This window comes from Hirundo rustica, chromosome 6 (genome assembly GCF_015227805.2).
Source record: "Hirundo rustica isolate bHirRus1 chromosome 6, bHirRus1.pri.v3, whole genome shotgun sequence".
Taxonomy (NCBI): Eukaryota; Metazoa; Chordata; class Aves; order Passeriformes; family Hirundinidae; genus Hirundo; species Hirundo rustica.
Window position 1 is genome coordinate 45,850,562 of NC_053455.1, and position 16,037 is coordinate 45,866,598.

Here is a 16,037-nt window from a genome sequence, read left to right on the forward strand (position 1 = left end):
GCCGGAGCCGGGACCAGAGCCTCCCGCGGGCCGGGGCTTGCGCTGCAAGCGGGGCTTGGTGGGCGCTCCGGGGCTCGGGCTCCTCTTTGTCCAGGCTTTTGACAGCCGGAAACTTTAGGAAGAGACTTTGTTATGTGCTGTCACGTGACGGGGACAAGTGCTGCAATTAGCATTATAGGATGCAGCTGGTAAAGCGAACAGCTTTCTTAACCTCTAATGACTGCAAAATAACAAGCCCCCCCCGGTCTTGTTAAGGCCGGTGCTGTTAATCAGTGAAATGGATCTACTTCCATAAAGCCGCCCGGGCGCTGCCTGCGGCTCCGCCGGGGTGGTGGCCGGGAGCGGGGCTGGGTGCCGGCTTTCCTGCCCCTCGGCGGTGCTGGCGCTCGGCGCGGGGGCAGCGCCGCTCGTCCCGAGGGGCCCGGCCCGGCTCCCGCCGCTGCCGCCCGCGGCCCCGCTCATTTCCGGCCGGGGCCGCCCCGGCGCCAGCGGCGGCTCCGCTCCCGCCAGGGCGGCCGCAGGTGCCACTCGCTCCCGCCGCGCCGGGCCGGGCCAGGTAAGCGCTCTGCGGGGTCCGGGGCGGCAGCGGGGTGGGGGTGCGGTGCTCCGGGGCCGGTCCCCTCCCCGGGGCAGCTGCCGGCTCTGGAGGCCGGGACCCGCAGCCGGGGTGCTGGGGAGCGGCTGTCCCGCGAAGGGCCCCGCCGGAGCCCTCACGCTCGCCTCGCCGGCCTCTCCCGCTGCCCCCTGCGGCTGTGGGGAGAGGGCAGAGGAGGGCTGGGGGGCCCTGCGGGCTGCGGGTCCGCGTCTGGCCGCAGGCACACACCTGCCCCGTTCGCGGCTGTCGGAGGTCCCTCGTTCCTGTATCCACGTTCCTGTGCGGTGCCGCCTTCTCCCGCGCACGGCGCTCCTGAGGCGCGGCTGCGGCCGGGCACGGGTTGGGGAGCGCTCTCCTGATGGGCTCCGGGATGGGGAGCTGCTGCCTCTTTCGCCTTCTCTCCTCCTCTGTCGCTGTGAAGTCTGCAGGCTCCTTTTGATATGAGGTCACGGAACTCTGGTCTTTCTTGTTGAACCTGAGCGGGCACCTTGTTATTTTCTCTTGTCCTTTTCCCAACGTCTTTTGTTCGTGGAATATTCTTTCTTGCTATGGTTCAGGTGCAGATGACACTGCACCGTATAAAGATGCTGCAGGTTCCTACAGCGGCTGTGTGGGTGTTGCTTCTCCTTCTCTGGAAGGAAAAAAAATACCAGAGCTTTTGCTCCCCTAAGACTGCGGCGTCTTTCTCTTTAATATCTTGTGCTCATGGGATGCACTTCGGTGAACTTGTGTGTTGAACCTAAGTCCTTCCTGTAGGACTTCCTGAAAACGGCTGAAGGGAAAAGAGGTCAGCCTCAGACACAGGGAGATGGCTGTGCTCAGGAATATCCTGAGGAGGCAGGATAATCCAAACACAGCTTGATTGTTTAGTCTTGACCTGATGAGTTCTTATTCTGATGGTTGCTCTGCATCAGAGGGGGCTCAGAAAACCTTAATTTCTAGCTTTGCCTTATGCAGCCTCAGGGGCAATGGTATCTTATTTTGCATCTTCTAGAGCTACATTTATTTCTGAGAATCATCTAACTAGCCATATGTAGATGAATATATATACACACACACACATATACATCTCCCGAGAGCTACCGAAATTGCTTTTCTTGATCAAACAGGTAATCAGTTTGGTCTGTCCTTTCACTGGCCGGTTCAGGTGGTCCAGAGGATGTTCTGAAAAGCTGCAGTGAGCTGGGGTGGAAGAATCCTCTATTTGCCAGGACACCCTGCTCCACAGAGAGTGATGTGAGGCCTGAGATATAAAATTTTAGAATCCTTCATAAGATAATACAAAAAATGTCTTTGAAGCTACCTTGCTGGGCAAAAAATACTCTCATTACCTGGAGCATCACTCTTCTCTTGGCTTCTTGTGGGACATGTGAGCTATCCAGTTGGGAAGTCTGCTTGGTTGTTTTGTCACCATCAGGTAGGAAAATTTCTCCCCCACACCCCATTTTGTGCATCTGATGAATCAAGAGCCTCCTGTCTACTGACGTGAAGATGGTGCTGCAAAGGGGGGCTCCATGTGGGGCTGTCTTTAGCAGCACACAGACAGTGTTGGGGAGCTGCTGTTCCTCGTGACTCTGCCAGGCAGCCTCAGAAAATGAACGAATGGGATGAGGACAATTGACAGCAACAGAAATCACATGGGCTCAGCTCCGTGCACAATGCTCTTCATGGTCAGAGAGCTTTGAGGAAATCGATCCCTGTGTGCAGCAAACTAGGTTTGTTTCCATAATGCAGCTACTCACTGTCTAAATATTTTTGATTTCATAAGGCTGCTCTGGGGACTGAATCCTCCCTCCTCTCCTCCCCTGCTTGCAGGAGCTCGTCTTGGATTTAAGGACAGTGATGAGAAACTTCAGCTGTAGCAAATGTGTCATATTGCACTGAGTGGAGCAGCATCTCCCTCCTTGCCAGATGCCTTGGCTCGCTGTCCATGTGAAGTCTGAGGTGGAAATACTTGGTTTACGCTGAACGTCTGTATCTTTTATGATTCATTTGTTGTCCTACCAGAACAGCAGAACTGCAATCATTAGTAAGAGCTTCTGTCCTTTGTCACTGTGTATCCTTGGAGGTACCCCCCAGCCCAGCAGCTTGAAAGGGAGGTGCTGTGGGTGTCCTGATTTACCCTCCTAATGTTTTCCTCGCAATGTTCTCTTTTCCTCAGCCTGCACCCCGAGCCTTTAATTTCTTGGCTGATGCTGAGAAGAATTTCCCTCCCCATGGCCCTAATGCACGTTTTGCTAACCAAACCTGACCTCTGCAGCTGTGCAAGGAGCACTGGAGTGGATCTACTGAGTATTCCCATGGGCTTTTGCTGTGGCAAGGAGCACCATGTGCTCCTCTCCAGCCATATGATCAAAAGGATTCCCAGCCCTAAGCTTTTAAATACCACCAGCCATGAATTAAAAAAAAAAAAAAAACAAAAACCATGAAATGACTTTTTTTTTCTTTTAAATTATGTTCTTAATTTGCTTTTTTTCCTGCTAATTTCTGATTGTCTTGGAGATTTCTGCATGTCTGTATAAGCTGCCAGGAATGCTTGAATCTCAGTATTTCACCTCACTTGCAGGACCTAGGTGCCTCAAGTGGAATAACAAGTATTGTGAGCTTTGGGAGAAAACAGCACCCAAAGTAGCGGTGTGTTATGGGTGGGTCATGGTGCTGTGGACTTTCAAATGAAGGCTGGAGCCGTGCTGGGCTTTCCTGTGCTTAGTTCAGGTTGGAGTAACATGGCTGGGAAACTCTGTGAACTTCTTTACCAAGTATTTTTCTCTCAACCTTGTGTGACAGAGCACTAAAGCAGCAACAAATACTGTCTTGTGCTCTCAGAGACTGTGGCTTTTATCAGAGGTTTGTTTTGGAGGAAATGAGATACGGTGCAACGTTTTGGAAGGGTACAGTGTTCTTATCTGCTTGGCATAACTGGAGGAGAATCTGTCAAGTAAAAAGATTGAGAGCAAGGAGGCTTGTAACATCCCTGCTTTCTATCCAGTGAAGTGTGTGATTGCAGTTAACTTAGCAGAAATCTCATCTGAAGGAGGAGCTCTTGCCTCTGCTTCTGTACCTTCAATCTCTGCTGGTAGGAGAGTTTGTATCGCTGTTCTGCACCCGTTCCTGCCCCGTCTGTGTGGAAGGGGCTGCCTGGTTCAGAAGGATGTCTGAGGATTACACATCCCTGAAAGCCCTGCAGGAAAGGCTTGTCTTGTTCTGGGGATGGCAGGAGAGCTCTGAAATGTGCCTGGGAGCCGTGAACCTCCTGAGATTTGCTGTGGGGGTCCAGCACTGTGTGAGCTTGGGGCTGGCTTGAGCTTACATTGTTGGTAAGATCCTGGTGGATGTAAAGGTGTCCCTGCTCACAGCAGGTGACATGCCATGGGCTGAGGCAACCTGTGGTTCTGGAGAGATGAGACTACTAATAAGGGGAAAGCTCTGAAGACCTACCCTGCAGCTTTTTGAAAGAACTAGCCTTTGGCACATGTGCTGGGTGAAAGTAAAGCAGAGCAGCGAAGGCTTGAAAAAAGCCTAATTACTGTAACTGTGCAATAAAACGTATCTACCTCTTTATTGCTTCCTACTTCGAGCTCTTCCAATGAATTACAGGCAGGATATCTGCAGACCTTTGGAGGAGTAGCTGTGTGGTGTTAAAAATAAAATTGCAGAATGTCTAAATATGTCATTTAGGCTATGGAAAGCAAACCTTTTGGGAAAATTTCAGCTGCATTTGGATATAGGTAGGTGAGTCAAGCTCTGGAAAAGGAGACAGCAAGCTTGCAGGCTAGCTGTAAACCCTTGGCTGAGCATGGTGGGGGCTGGGCAGAGGTTCAAGTGCAGGGAGGCAGATCTAACACATCCTACAGGAACCTGGTGGCCCTCACTATTACAGTAGCTGAATTCCTCTCCATTTCGGTCAGCACAACATCTCTGAGTAAGAGGAATGCTTTTATCTGTCTTGTTTTCCCTTCTTCTTCCCTCTGGAAAATGAAGAGGAGGAAACCAAGCTGATCTCCAGCTGGGAATTGAGGTGATAGGTGACCTATAGGTTGACAGCATGACAGATGTCTAAGTCTTATCTCCAGACAAGACTTCTGCCTCGCTGTAAAATACTGCTTTGCCTCCTGGCAAGCAATAGTGGGGCTGTACAGTGTCTAGGGGAGGTGAGCTGTGTGCCAGTACCGGAGCTGAGGGTGAGATGAGAAGAGTACGTACTGCTGAGCCTTATTTTCCCCACAGCCCTCGTTCGTGGACTAAGTGCCCATTTTTTGTGGGGTGGGACAGGCAGGCCAGCAGAGCCATCCTGCTCTGGAGTGAATTGCTGCAGGCTGAAGCTCCTGGCCTCTGCCCAGCTCCCCTCCTCGGCAGGTGCTGAGCTTCGCCCAAGAAGAAAGACAAGCGTCATCATTGCTTAGATAAGATAAAGCATGACCAAAACCTTGTTACCCTTGGCAGGCGTGGCTAGATGCTGACTGGAATTGGTGTAGCTTGGAGGAATAGCCAGGCTCTTCAGCGGTGGGGAGGGTGGCAAAGCCTCTTTAAAACGTGGAGACTTGATGGTGGAGCCCAACAGGGAAGGTGAGTGCAAGGGCCTGAGGGGTGTGGGTGAAGGAACAGCCACGCAGTAACCCTGTGGGCAGAAGGCCATCTACTGTGTGTGCCTGTGTCCTGTGCAGACTCCGGGGTGGATGTTGCTCCACGGCAGCTCCATCAGCTTAGAGCCCTCCAGACAGGGCTGGGCAGGTGACCTGGTGTCTAACAGGGCTGACAGCCTCTTCAGCAGCAGTGTCTCTCTCTTCTTTTTTAAGTTTTTTTTAAGTTCCGACATATCTGTTGTCCTGAACGGTGTCCTTCTGTCTGAGATCATGGGAACTAGGAAAAAAAAATCAGATTTATTGGAAGGAGACAGGACATGTGAGTGCCCCTACAAATGTCCATGTTTCTTCTGTTGCACACTTTGCTCCCTGCTTGAGAGCTGCTTTCCTTCTTCCTGATCTCTTTGCCTCTTTAAGGAATTTTTAAGATGCCTGATCTACCTTTCCTTTCTCTCAGGTACATAGCCAGAGGGGTAATCCTCTGCTGCAGTAGAGGTGCTCAAACCCCTTTGATTTAATAGATTTCCTATGGCACAAAGAGTCTTTCGCTTCCTATGCAAATTGAGTTGCTCAGTCGAAGCCGCTAAATGCAAAAGGACCACTTGTAGCTGTTCCCTCTGGAAGAGTGGTGTGGGCTTTATGCAAAGCATGGAGATGAGCCCTCAGGAGCTGGGAGAGCAGAGCAATGCATGGATTTGTGCCGGAGAAAGGTCAGCGTGGCTGTGGTTAACCTGTTCCCAAACTTGTGAGATGGGATACCAGGCAGGGTATTTCAAGCTGTCGGCATTAAATAAACGAGTGTTTACAGGAATGAGTTGACACCTGCTAGTTAAGGGTGTGGGGGCCCCGCTGGTTGTTGTCTCCCCTCTCTCCTTACCAAGTCCCTGCTGCATCCCAGAGCAGAATCTGTGCCGATTGTGATCTGGTGACTCAAGCCACTCTGACGCCTGGATCTCTTTCCTCCATTCAGGCTGGGCAAATAATGTTCAGTCTGTAATCATGCTTGAGAGCTCTTGCTATTGCCCTAGATATGGGGAGCTGGAGTGATGCTTAGGTTGGCTTAATCCAATTCGATCTGAAAATCCACTGCTCTGAACAATAAATGTGTGTGGAGGGTGGTATTCAAGTGTCTTTACTAAATCAAAAACCTTTTAAGCATTGGTAGATGAAGCCTTTTTCTTTTCAATGTGTACCACTAAATACACAGAATGTGCAGTATGGTTGAATTAGCATTACTATGGGAACCGTAACTTTTTGTATTTCCTGACCTTTATCTGTGGAACACTAAGGGTTCATTAATGTGCCTCCAAAGTGTGGGGTTTGGTGTTGTTGGGTTGTTGTTTTTTTGGGGGTGGTTTTTGGTTTTTTTGTGGGTTTTTTTTTGTGTGTGTGTTTTATAAGCTTTTTTTGTTGTGGTCAGTACTTAAGAGAACCTTTATAAAGAACCCCAGGAGGAGATTAGAGACAGGGTGCAAGGTGCAGGAAAGCAGTTTGCTCCCTTTTTTGTGCTGTTCTAGCAGCATCACAGCCTAGACCATGGGTCAGTGTCAAGCAAAACTTCTGCAGCAATGGTGAACAAAATGATGAGTAAACTCTCCTGCTTGGAGGCAGATACCTCACCTTGGTATGGGTTTGTTTGGTTTGATTTGTTTTTTGCCACAGCTGCACTATTAGACCCTGCCCCAGGGGTTCTGGGGTCTTGCAGCTGAGGCAAAGGTGAGCCTGTGAGGAGTGGAAAGGTGATCATTCCCTCTGCTAGCACAGAGACCTACCAGATGGCTCAGGGGAGCTCTCTGGCCCTGTTAAATCTCTAGTAAAGATAATTGTGATTGTTTGTTGTAGGCTTCATGTCCATCTTTTAGTCTGGGTTTTAAAATAACCATCTTAAAATAATTGGGAAGGACCCATCTTTGCGTTCTGCAGGTCCCATTTGCTTATTGCTGGAGAATGGGGCTGTTTGTAGCTCCTCTCTTTGCAGGTTGATGAGGTCTCTGCTGTTCAGATAGCAGCTGGAGTCTTCTCAGTGGGAACTGGTGGAAGAAGGGGTTTTCCTCTCTGTAGAGGTTAAGCTTGACTGCTCACGATTTGTATGGCAAAGCTTGTTTTCTGGGCAAAAGAGGCATTTGGGGTAGGGGTAAGAAAAAGGGCACAGAACCTTACCAGGTGATGAAGTGCCAGCCTGCCAGGATCTCAACACCCTTTTTTTATCTTTCCTTTGTTACCTTTCCTGAGAAGACCTCAAGCTTAACTAGTAGGGCCTGACACAGCTGAGAGCATCTTTGTGCTGCCTGGAGACTCTGGAGCAGCCACTAGGCGACAAAAAATCCCCATCAGCATCTCCAGCTGTCAGCAGTGGGGATGGCTTTGCTTCCTTTTGGGGATGCTGTGGGCTAGAGTGGTGCTCTGGTCAGTGGCAGGACAGAAGGTGGCATTTCTGGCTGCTTTGGTGAGACATCCTGGGATGTGCCCCCCACCCTGGTGTGTGTTCTATGATGCTTTGGAAACTTGCTCCTTGCCCTGTCATCTTAGGCTTTGCTTCTCTCTTTTCCCGAGTTCTCTGCTTCTCTTTGTGGAACGGGCTGCCAACCTCCTACATCTGGAGTTAAACTTGAGGCAGGATTCACAGGGGTAGTTTCCAGCCCTTGCCTGTGGAAGGTGGTTGGGGGCAGGGCAGCAAGCTAAGCACAAGCACAGCTAGAGTTTCTCAGGGAAGGCAAATTGAGTGCGAGATGAGGGATCATCTCTTCCTTACCCCTTCTTCCCCTCTTGCCTTCAGCAGCTCAGAAACGAGCCCCTCTCCCTCACAGCTGTGCGAAAGGCAGGGAATTACAAAGATTTTACCCTGGAAGCTCAAGGGCAGGTTTTCTTGCGCTGCCTTCCGAACTGAGGGCTACTCGGCTGTGCTGGAAAGGGGCTGAGATGCGCAGGGAGCAGTGCAGACCACACCTCCTGGCTTGGACCGGCTCTGATCCTCTATTTACAGTGGCGGTGTTCCTTCCCCGCTAGCTTTTTGCTGTGGAATACACTGCTGCTTCCAGGGAAGGGAGCAACTCTGTCCTGCTGCTCGAGGTACCTGGGGACACCTGCAGAGAGACAAAATGGGGTGGAGGGGAGGGAATAACGTCTCTCATTTGGGTAAAGAATTACTTTAGCAGGAAGTCTGGACGAGTTTGTGAGTTGCTGTGTCTCAGCAAAGTTTTTCCCTAGGAATTTTCTCTTCCGACTTCCTGCTTTTGCTTTAAAGCAGCAGAGTGGGGCTCGCTGTGTGCGGTGGCACTGTATATCACTGTAAAAACCAGTTGTTATTCCTGTGACAGAGGAAAGAAAATTTATTGATTGGTTTTGAAGAGCTGAGGGTGCTTAATTAATTAATGCTTCAGTTTGGATCACCCTTTGCAAATGTTAAATTGAAGAAACTTGCTCTCAGTTCTGATGTGGTTCTGCAAGATGCTTTTAGCTGATTCTAGTGACTTACTGATTTGGGAAACTGCTGATTTGGAGTAATGGCTGAATATTAGAATGTGTGATATTGTGATTTTTTATTTTATTTTTTTAAGAAATGGATGTCTTGAGTTGGTCTGATTAAAAATGACTTTTTTTTTCTTTTTTTCCTGCTGCATGCTTTCTGAAGACAACTAGAAATTTTTCTTTAAAAGTATTTGCAGGAATTTTTCCACTATCTCTCTTAAACATAGCTATTCCCCTATTCCTCTCCACCCTTTTTTGTAATCCCACGTCATTGCTCCTGCTGTGGACTTCTGGCTCAGTGATGGCTTTTGTCGAAGAAAGGAATATCCCCCCAATCCCACAGTGATGTTACTTTTCCTAGAACAGTTGTACATGCTGAGCAAAAGCACCTCTCAAATGGCATCTGCTTCCAACTTTGCTTCAAACGCTGTTGGTTGCTTTGATTGCTCTTGTGCTAAGCTGTGCCTGGCATGGCAGGAACAGGTGCCTTTCACATGCCAGTGTTATCCTGCTTTGTGGAGGAGAAGCCCAAGGCTTGTGGCTGCCCAAAACATTCCCTCGTTTTCTGTCTTGTGGAGGTCTCTGGGATGGGGAGTGGTGGTGGTATTTGGATTCAGGACTTTACCTGTGCTCCCCTCAATGGTCTGACAGCCAAGAGGTGTCTCTACTCTGGGCATGGACTTCACCCTTTTTGCACAGATGCTTTGCACAGCATAGCCAACACCTCCTGAGCTCACAGGAAGGAGTGGATTTTTACCTTTATACTCACTCTTGGCAGGTAGATTAAGGGGTGAGAGGTAACCAAGTATCACACACGTGTGCACAGATTTCCTCTCTGGGAGGCAGAGAATGGGTTAACCATCTTGGAAATTGGCTTGGCTCTGTTTGTTGTTTTAACAACATTTGCAGAAAGGTCAAACTGTCCATGCATCCCTCCTGGGCAAAACCAATACAGCATCAGCCAGAGAGATACTTTTACAGGGAGCAGCGGTGCCTAGAAATCCTATCCATACTCATTCCTGCTTGTTAATGTTTGCAAAGCTTTTTTTGTTAAGTGCATCTTGCAGGTTCAGAACAGTGAGGTGTAAAGCTTTTCCTGCTGATCCCATCACTAACGTGTAGCCTAGAAAATATTATGGGGGTGAGATAGTGATCCAGTTCTCAAGATATGGGAGGAGAACTTCTCGGGATGAGGAAAATATGCTTGAATTTCTTGCATTCCTCCCGTAGTTGTACCCAGCTCGCTGGGTAAAGAGGTTTCAGGTGCTGTAGTAAACTTGCTGGCTCAGCTGGAGAAGAAATTGCTGCTTACCACATGTATTCAGTAAACAATGTGAATGTTTTACCATAAAGAAGTTTTTCCTTTGAAAGGGGAAAGGATTGGGCAATCAGATGTTGTGGTTTGATATTTTATCTGTGCCTGCGTATGCTGGGGGAGCGATCTGAGGACAGCATAAGGCTATGAATTTTTGTTTGTGTGAGGCTGATTTCAAGCCAAAGGATCTTGATCAACAAAGGTGAGGCTCTTGCGCACTTCTCTGAGCTCACACCTGTGGTACTCCTGCTGAGATGGCATTGTCACAGGATTTTTAGCCTTTGTACAAAGAGGGCACTGAAGTGCCTGAGGAAAACTTCCAGCTGGCCAGGAGGGAGTTGTGGTCAAGTCAGTGGGTGGCTGTTGGGAAATTTAATGAAGAAGTGGCAAAACAAGATTGGGAATCGCCTGGAGGAAGCCATGAACGCTTTTCTTGTTCAGCGTCCTGAGGGTGGGTAGAAGAAAGTTCATCCTCCATGAAGCAACACCAGATGTTTCCCTGTCTTGCAACAGAGGTAAAAACTACTCAAAAGAAGCCTAGAGAGGGTGACTGACTTAAGCAGTGACTGTGCTGGATGAGTGTGCATACATAACAGCAGCCCAGGAGGGATCCTGCTGAGGCCAGACAAGGTGTAACGCTGTCATGGAGAGATTCAGCTTCTTACTGGAAAGGAAAATCTTTGTTCTGGTATGACACAGGCAGCTAGAATCTGAGGACTCAAAGGAAGAACCAAGTGGATTTCAGTACCCATGATGGTTGGGACATTGTGGGGAGAAGCCTGGCCTTTGGCTGTAGGAGTGCCAAGTCCAGTTCATTAGACTTTTGCTGGTGAAAATGCAGCAAATGCTCTGGTCCTTTTGGTCAAGGTCCTTTTGGTCAAGGTCCTTTTGGTCAAAGATTCCATGTACTTTGAGGGGGGGGTGGTTCTGCAGATGAGAGAGCAGTCTCTATTCGTGCTGAGGCATTGAGGCATGCCCTGTGTCTCCTCCTGCAGCATCTAATGGCAGATACCCTCATCTTCCCAGAATAAAAATGGGATGATACTCTCCGAGGACAGTGTTATCACTGTTTGTGGAAAATGTGCACCAAAACCAGCTATTTTTTGTAATAGTCCTTTGCAGACAAACTCAGAGCAGAACAGAACAGCCACTTCTGCGGCTTGTGAATGCCTTGACATTCTCAGCATCTCATGTCAGTGAGATGACACACTTGAAAGGTTTGTTGAGAAGTGCTTCCTCCTGTTTGGTGTGCAAATGCCATCACCAGTTTAATCTGGATTTTTTCTTAAAGGAGGCAGTGGCTGAGGACAATTCTTCACCTCTCTGCCATTTGGGAACTAGTTACAAGTTTTAGCATTTGAAGCTTTGTGCATCCTTTAGAATCTTTTATTCATTTATTAAACAGAAGGCTGTTTCTGCATAATTTTGCCTTTGACATACTTCAAGAACACTGATGAAATTTGTCTGGCCCTCCCCCAGCAGAGGACCGAGGTGTGCCTGCTTTGAGCCTGAATTTTTGTCTGCAGGACACCACGTGTGGTTGCATTCCCGAGGGCGGGGGAAGAGTCTCCTGTACCTGGTGCCCCTGGTGCTTGCAGCCAGTGAAAGGAGTCTCCTCGGCAGCCTTGCTCCCGATGTGTCCCTGCTGAGCTGCAGCAGCTGAGGTCCTTTTGAGCTTGATGACACCTTAGCTGCTCAGTAAAAGGTGGCATGAGCCCAGCAAAAGAGTGCTGAATCCTGGTTGTTGTCTCTGGTTCAACCTGCTCTGCATGAAGTGCTCTCCTCTCTAAAGGGGCAGGGAAGGCAGGAGGGAGTTGCCACTCATGTTCCATTGAATGAGCTGAGAACCTGCCCTAGATTTATGTCATTCCCTGAGGAGTTTTAAATGCCAGATTAGGTTTGGAACTTGTCTTCTTTATGGGATATTCCTACCTACCTCAACAACCCCTGGAAAAGAGGAGTAGAAGAGAGCAGGGATCTCCTTAACCTGGGTTCTCAGTGCTCAGTTTTTACTTTGAATCAAAAATGGTCCAGTGTATCAGATGTCAAGCATCAAGTCTCTGTCTTCTATTCTCTTTTTTCCCCACATCTGGGCTGGCAAACAGAGTTTCTCTGTCTCCTGCCTGTTCTGTTGGTGTCCCCTGCAGAGCACACACTCTGTTGTCAGCATACTCAGTGTTAGGCATGATCTAATTTCTGATTGCTGAACCCCAAGCAGCATCTACCTCCAACTTCACAGCACTGTCAGTGGTGTTCAGCCAGTGCTGCAGCATGTAAGATGAATCCTTATGTGATGTAATGCTCTGTTCTGTCTCTTTAAAGAAAAGTTTCAGGAAACATGTAAGCCTGCATGAAGTAAAGGAATTCATGAAGATGACTTATTTTAAACCTAGCTGTTGTTATTTGTCCTGTCTTATTGCAGGCGTGCTCTTTATTTTCTGAGAAATCAGCTGTGTGTTAGTTACACTAAGAGATCCAAGACCATTAGCTGCTTATGGAAAAAATGTGGTTTGGATTTTGTCTTTAATTGCTGAGAATTAACTTTTGGCACAAATATTATTAGAGGAAAAACTGATGCTTTCTCTCTCCATTCCTGAAGCAAAACAACCCAACAAAGCCAAAAGCCCAATTAGTAGGAGAGGTTCCAGTGCAAACACTCTCCCTCACTGGTTGGTGTGCCAGTGAGTGTGGGAGCTGCAAAACGCCGAAGCTGGGGAGCAGCACGAGGGTGTGATGGAGGGTTCGTGGCAATTTCTGGGGTGAAGGATGTTGTCTTGGGATGCTGTAGATACCCATCTGTGTTGCAGACTTCTTATGTTGATGGTTTTTGGCACAGTCGGTGGTGTCTGTTGTGCTGTTGAATCGGGAAGCATGGGTGAGTGCAGATTTAACAACTTTCTTTGTTCACCTCTTGAAATGGAAAAAGAGAACCATTACCACTCTCAGGTTGCTTGGGGATAAGAGCATGGAGTCTGAATCAAACAACTTTCCCCATGGCAAGATTTGTTTTTAGCAAAGATCAAGAAGTTGATAAATTCCTCTTTGATGAGCTTTGGCGAGGGAAATAGTGAATTGCAGCAGAGTCTCTTTTTAAATTGCTCTTCAGAATGATGAAGGCTCTTGAACCTGTCAGTGTTTCTGGGATATACCTCGGTATCCTACTGGCATATCCCATGATGAAGTCATCCAAGATAGGCAGCACGGGTTAGCTCGGGGCTATCAGGCTGGGCTAATCTCCTGCTGAATAAACAACACAAAGGTTCCTGGATTTGTTCCTGTTTCCTTAAAGGGATACAGTCAAGTGCAGGCAATTAAAAGAGAGAGAGTAAAGTGTAGCTCTAGATATGAACACCTAATTTCAGGCTTTCTGCCCAGGGTGTGTATGGGTTTCTTTGGTTTTTTTTTAAGAAAAAAAAACCTTTCACAAAACAATTGATGTTTTTCTTATTTTTCAGTGTATTTCTTTTCCTGCCATTCCCTTTGGGAAGGGAGAACCCAACAACCACCCAAACAAATTCCAAACAACGGAAACAAATTTGCTAGAGAAGGGAAAGAGCAAAATTGATTTTGAACTAAGTACTCTAGAGAAATAACTACTTTTTTTTTTGCCCTTCTCCCAGCCTTTTCAGGCTGAGCCTTTTAAAATAATTTTCATCAAATGATACCCAGTTCCTTTGAGCAGCTTTTGGAAATTCAGCATCTGTGGAAGCCGGTTTGTCACAGGGGTCGGTGTCTTTCCCTGGCAAGATCTCTGCTCTGCCATCACCTGGTCAGTTTTGTACGGCTGTGATTTTTGTCCATGCAGATGTGCTTTTTGTCTGCACCTAGGATAATAATTGTAAATAACTATATTAGATCACTGAATCTCATGTTACTATAAAATCTGGGATGTGTAGATGTGATTGTGACCTACAACAAGCACTTTTTATAGTAATTGCTAGCTCTCAAAACCTTGGGCACAAAAGGTAGGTAGGGCAAACAGAACAAGTGACATATGTTTGATGTAAAATGGTATAAGGACCTGTGAAGTTTTTATTGCCCTTTTCTTGTAAAACTTACCTGTTGCTCACCTGCTCCTGAGTGATGCTTCCATTCCATGACCAAGCAACAAATGCTTTGTATCTACTGCACCTTGGCCTGCTTTTTTTGTGCATTTGTAATGCACTGGAGCAACAGCCTTCTGCCGCAGTGATGCCTTACCCAGCCCTTCATCTCCTCTTCGTGTAATGTCTTCTCATGTATGGGATCAAACCTGCCTCGTCCCGCACCAGGAGTGTGATCACTGTGCCCCTAAACACGCAGTGAATTCCTTCCTTTGAAGTTGTAAGACTTATTTTTCTGTATCAGGAGTAGAAAGGAAAGGGTGTGTGTTCTTCTGATTTGTTTAAATAAATGGCTTAAATATTTAGCTTTAGTACGGGGGTGGTTTTGTTGTTTCTAATAATATTGTCTTAGGCGGAGATACAGGAGGATGTCTTTTGGGAAATCTCCCAGCAAGCATCTGGGCACTTTAGTTTGTGGTACACCTATAACGATTCTTCTTTAATATTCCCTTCTACCACTCTGTCACCAAAAACTCAGTGGTACAGAAAAGCTTTCTAGGTTCCCTCTAGACCTCTTAGGTTCCCTTTAGAGAATACAAACACTGGCCTTGTTTTGTAATCCTGGGTAAACCACTCAGCCAGTTGTGCTTAGTTTTTCCCTCCTTCATTAACTGTTGATTCATTGTCTTGCTCTGGGGAGGACTGCTAGGAATGCTGCATATTCAGTGCATGCACAATGCCCTGCAGTGACTAGGGTCATCTTAGGACCAGCTGTGGAAATTTGGCTGCACTCCTCACTTTCCTTTCCTCCTTGTCATCGGGCTGTGGAAAAAAAGAAAAAAACCCAACAGCCCGAAGTTGTCATGTGCACATGGTGGTCAGGGTCACCTAGATAAAGGCTTGGCTGTTGAAAGCATTTTATCCTTGACTTTCCTGTACCATTTAACGCTGCTTACGGCGACAAGAGGAAAAGGCAGTAAGTTGGAAGTGATGACCTTGTAGTGCTACCTTCAAAGGAGTACCTCCCTTTTCCAGGAGAAGAAACTTGTGTCCGATCTTTGTTTGTTGAAATTTGCAGTTTCTATGTTCAAGTTTTTCCTTCTTCAGCTTTGAGGCTTTGAAACTATTTGGATACTTGAGTTTCACATGTAATTATCAGTCTCCAGCTACTGAGTCCTAAAGTGCCAGCTGTCACAAGCATCAGGAACTGGAGGAGCTGACAGTCTACAGGCCTAGACAGGTGACATGACTTACCCACGGCCATATGGCCAGCTGAGTCAGGATTAAAATTCAAGTCTTATGATTTTCCTAAAGAATGCCAAGCCCGTGGGAGCCAGCTGACTTTCTGCCACAGCTTTGCAGAGGACAAACCTCGGTTTATACCTTAGGTAGCTAAAAAATAGTCATGTAAGACTGGCCTGAGTTTCCTCAGTGTAGAAATACAAGAGCTGGTGCTAGCTGTCTGTGGCAGGGGCTGAATCTGTGAAGATCTGTGCCTGCTTTCCAGGCTCTGGGAAAATTGTCTTGCAGGAGCAGGTGAATTTTTGCGTGCTAAGCCCCAGCACATACTAAGGCAGGAGTTACCTGGTGTAATCCATAGCTCTGTATCAGGTTTTTCAGGTGTGGGACACTGCCCAAACCTAGACTGTGCAGTATCAGAGCTGACCTTGAGCACAGGCAGTCAAACCCGTGGGGCGGGAGAAGACAGGGCTGAAGAAAAACATTACGCACCAGGGCAATCTGAGTGTGTTGTACTGGAGCCCTCTAGATCCCTGGCACTTCCATCCTCCCATTAGATCTCCCAGGCCCTGGGAAAGGAGATTTTGGTCTCCAACACAGTCCTCAGATGTGAAGGTGGCTGAAACTCATTTGTACTGAAGCTGGGACTTCATCTCTTGTGGAATTGAGGCTAAGGCAAACCATCTACCCCGAAAATAGTCCCATGAAGCTTTGTCAGCACCCACTGGCTGCAGCAGGCACCCTGTTTCTGTCAGCATGGTCATGGGAATGGTGAAGGTTTTCATACAGTTTTA

The 16,037-nt window shown here is 47.7% G+C and overlaps 1 protein-coding gene across 5 annotated transcripts in view; it reads left to right on the forward strand.

Moving 5' to 3' along the window:
- The first annotated feature begins 462 nt into the window (after positions 1-462).
- The window catches only part of CRACR2B (calcium release activated channel regulator 2B), a 45,775-nt gene continuing 30,200 nt past the window's right edge, over positions 463-16,037 (forward strand). The window contains exon 1 of one of the 5 annotated variants that reach the window (XM_040067518.1): positions 463-556. Coding sequence is in view for 2 of the 5 variants with exons in the window: in XM_040067516.1 (XP_039923450.1) it covers positions 5,818-5,888 (71 nt within the window). In the remaining 3 variants the exon portion in view is untranslated. Of the gene's footprint in view, positions 557-5,105; positions 5,162-5,815; positions 5,889-8,143; positions 8,248-10,082; positions 10,164-16,037 lie in introns of those variants that run through there. The other 4 variants (XM_040067521.2, XM_040067516.1, XM_040067519.1 and 1 more) reach the window with 4 other exon arrangements.